The following is a 4,141-nucleotide window of genomic DNA, read 5'->3' as shown; positions in this document are numbered from 1 at the left end:
GAAGATATTATTTAGAGTAACAAATCCTTATTGAAGGATTCTCATATGTTGGAAAGCATTAGTTAAACACGGATTATCCCAACTATATGAGAACAAAAATAGATAAACCACTTCAAAATTAGAATACACTTGTATAACAAGACAACAAGTGGTTAATTGTTGCGACAATATATTAAGTTGATAAATTTCAATGCCAAACACAGATCTTAAAACATATCTTTAAACTTTTTCTATCTAATAGGAACATCATGAAGAGTATGAATCTCTTTAGCATCACATGCACATGTTTTCTCCTTGGAAGTGTTGTTTCTAATGGAAATCCTCTCCCGTATGAAGCTATCTTTAACTTTGGTGACTCTATAAGTGACATTGGGAATGCAGCAACATTCGGCAAATTACCTGATGATAGTCCTTATGGATCAACATACTTTAAACACCCATCTGGGCGCTTGTCGAATGGCCGATTGATCATAGATTTCATAGGTACTTTGAAAACCCTAATTTTTCTTTCAAAGTAGCTTAAATATAATTTCTTAGGATAAAAGGAAGAAAAAGTGAGAGAAACTTTAGCTTCAATATTTTTTTCTAATATTTTTATATTATTGTAAGAAATTCATGTGTTTACTTCTAAATATGAAATTGGTCACTTGATGTTAATTTAGAATATACAAATATAAATTTTACTCACTAATAAAAGTTATGTTAAAATAATATTTTTAAAAGCATTTATCATAAGTAAGTCAGACTGAACAATCATGCTTTTTTAATTTAAGAATATTCTCACATGTCGTAATTTTAATTGTAGCTGAGGCATATGGACTGCCATTTTTGCGTGCCTATCTAAATCTCACCAAAGACCAAGACATCAAGAAAGGTGTAAATTTTGCTTTTGCAGGTGCAACTGCGTTACCCGGAGTATTTATGGATAAATCGTTGAGCGTTCAATTTGGTTGGTTTAAGAAATTGAAATCATCCCTTTGTAAGTGTAAAGAAGGTTAGTTTTACCAGAACTCTGTGATATTCTTATTTGTCAATTACATGAAATTTTATGTATTCAATAATAACTCATGTGTGCTTTATTTTATGACAGAGTGCAATAGCTACTTCAAAAAATCATTATTTCTAGTGGGAGAGATTGGCGGGAATGATTTGATTGCGCTCCTCTCAAATAAAAATATCTCAAAACTTCGAGAAATTGTTCCCCCAATTGTTGAAACGATTACAAATATCACAACTGTATGTAATATTAAACTAAAGTACTCAAGTAATCATAAATATGATTGACGGGACCATGATCATTCATATAGGTAACAAGAATATCATTCCATTCTTTGTTTTTCTCTATTTTATAGGAATTAATAGAAGAGGGAGCAATCGAGCTAGCTTTGCCAGGGAACTTCCCCATAGGGTGTAATGTTGGCGTTTTGACACTGGTTAATAGTACTAACAAAGACGATTATGATCAGTTTGGGTGCTCTATTGCTTACAATGCTTTCATCGAGTACTTTAATGGACAACTCAAACAAGCGATAGAGACATTAAGAAATAAGTATCCTCATGCGAAGATAATGTATTTTGACTACTACAATGATTCCAAACGTTTATTTCAAGCACCTCAACAATTTGGTGCGTTGTGATTTTATTTTCTTTTACCAGAATATAACAACAAGTACATGTGATTAATGCTTTACTCTGATATATTCATGTCAAACTCATGTAATCATCTTATGTCTTTGAATGTTGCAGGTCTTACTACTGATAGGAATGTGGCTTTGAAAGCATGTTGTGGAGGAGGAGGACCATATAATGTTAATTTAAATGTAAGTTGTGGATCTCCTAACGCAACAATTTGCTCTGACGTTTCAAAACGTATAAATTGGGATGGAGCCCACTTCACAGAAGCGGCTAATAAACAGTTGGCAAAGGGGCTTGTTGAAGGACCTTTTGTATACCCGCCTCTTAAATCTCCTCTCCTCAAGATATCTTAGATTGATGGTGCAACCACTAAAGAATGCTTTCTCACGATGATTTCATAACAAGATTTGGCTCCGGTTCTATGAGAAGAAGTCTAAACAATTGCCTGTACCATGAAACACAACAAAAAAAAGATGAAGTTTTTGTATTCATGTGAGTGTTAAGTAAATTAAATGTTAATTTTCCATCACTCTAGAAATGTTCTTGGTGTAATATAAATTCCATCTCTAAAATATGAATTTTATTAAATTTGTTATGTAGAAATAGAGTAAAATCAAAGAACTAATAACTTAAATATACTATCATTAAAAAACACTCTTCTTTCTTTTGAAGAACATAAGGACTTTATTATCAATCTATCATTAATTAGTATTTCAATTAAAGAGGGTGCCACGTAAGTAAATGAGGGTTGAAAAAAATAAAAATAAAATAAAAACCCAAGTACGTTTGGGGATTTTACTTGGGTTTTTTACTTTGGGTTTTTATTTTTTTTATCCATAATTTACTTACATGCACCCTCTTTAATTGAATAATTTTCACAAAATATAATCTACGTCAGCGCCGTTTGCTGAATTAGCATAAATTAAACGGAACCTCACGGCAGGGGCTTATCACTATATATTATTTTCACATTAGGGGCTTATTCCACCCAAAATTTTTTGTAGGGGCCTTAACCAAATGACCCCTATTTTAGAGGGACCTCCAACATATTTAAGCCTATTTTTTATATCAATTACGGTGGAAATGGGTCATATGATGTCATCATTCACCTTAAATAGATGTAATTCAAATTGATAATGTTACGGTGGGAGCGTGACATGGGGAATATACACAGTTTTAAATTGATATTAAACAGAAGGGACCCCTTCCCTAATTCAAATTTGTTTAAGGTGGAAATCACAACAGAGTGGCTAAACCTATTTTTATATGGCTGTTGTTTTCCAACTAACGCTTTAAGTCTTTTGAATTAGTGGAGGGGCCCCTAGTGTTAGCATCCACGAGATTGATTCAAATGAGAAGGGTAAGAAGCCCTTAGAAGGCAATGGCGAAACACGTGCTTGGGCGGAGCCCTCTGGGAACTCTTCTGAAACAGAAGAACACGAAATAGGTATGGGAGATGGCTGTGATTTTGAAGAGGATTAAAGCTACCTGAGAAAGGTTAAGGGGTGAGCATAACGAATAGATTGAAGGCAGAGGGAGCAGGAGGAGTAGATCCGGAGACAACCCGTCTTCAGGAATCTGCTGAGAGTTCTTGGGTAGGAGGTTATTTTACCAGAGCAACAAAGGCATGGATTTTGGGCAAATCTTTGGGTTTTTCGTTCCCTGGAAGTGTCGAAGAAGAAATCAAGGAGGATTCCCCTTCAACATGCTAGTAGAAAGTGGTCGAACAAGGCGATGGCTCTCTTGGAATGTGTGTTAGAGATAAATAGGCATAATATCCTACGTGATATTTCTTTATTTATTTATTAACTTATTTTGTAATATGCCTCAGAATATTCTTAGCATGTTATGTACTTTCATTATTATAAATAACATTGTCTACCTCACACACAATTTGTGGTGAGAGTATCCAATCTTACATGGTATCAGGTTTTAGGTTCCAACCCTGGCCTCACACCCTCTGTGCCGCCACCCTTTTCTTTTTTCTGATTCAGCTGCCATTACTTCTTGCCTGCCGTTGGTGTATTTTTGTGCACCAGTTCTTGCATTCCGCGCCACTTTATTGCTTTTGGGCCCTCTGCAGCGCCTGAACATTGTGTCTCGCGCCACCTGTTGCACAATCTTGTTATTCCGCGCCGCCAAACAAGAAAGTCCTCTCAGTTTCCGTGCTTGACTTTGTGCCCTGCTGCCTTGGCTTGTGTTTCCACCCCACCATTCATCAGATTCCGTGCGTGACAGGTCTCTCCCTTTACTTTCCGCACCGCCAGCTTGGTGTTCCGCGCCGCCAGACAATCATCCTTGTCTCTTGTCTTTTCCGTTCCAGACAACATCTTCTGCCACAATCAGCAACCTTTCCTAGGTGCTCGTTCTGCATCGTCCCACGTGCCCTTGTTTTTTAGTGCGCCGCCACTTCTTGTTGTCAGCGTGCTAGACCCTGCTTCCTGGAGGCCGACAGCCCTTGGTGTTTTTTTTGGCTTCTTGCGCACTCATCTTGAGCCCCGTGGCA

The 4,141-nt window shown here is 36.6% G+C and overlaps 1 protein-coding gene across 1 annotated transcript; it reads left to right on the top strand.

Annotated features, from left to right (window-relative positions):
- The first annotated feature begins 248 nt into the window (after window positions 1-248).
- LOC130744184 (GDSL esterase/lipase At5g45910-like) lies at window positions 249-1,988 on the top strand. Its single transcript, XM_057596375.1, has 5 exons — window positions 249-483; window positions 806-994; window positions 1,091-1,236; window positions 1,353-1,626; window positions 1,747-1,988. The coding sequence occupies exons 1-5, from the start codon at window positions 249-251 to the stop codon at window positions 1,986-1,988; spliced, it is 1,086 nt and encodes a 361-aa protein (XP_057452358.1).
- The last annotated feature ends 2,153 nt before the right edge of the window (window positions 1,989-4,141 follow it).

The sequence above is a fragment of the Lotus japonicus genome, chromosome 3 (assembly GCF_012489685.1).
Source record: "Lotus japonicus ecotype B-129 chromosome 3, LjGifu_v1.2".
Lineage (NCBI taxonomy): Eukaryota > Viridiplantae > Streptophyta > Magnoliopsida > Fabales > Fabaceae > Lotus > Lotus japonicus.
The sequence above is the reverse complement of the archived record's forward strand: the minus strand, read 5'-3'. Positions and strand labels throughout refer to the sequence as shown.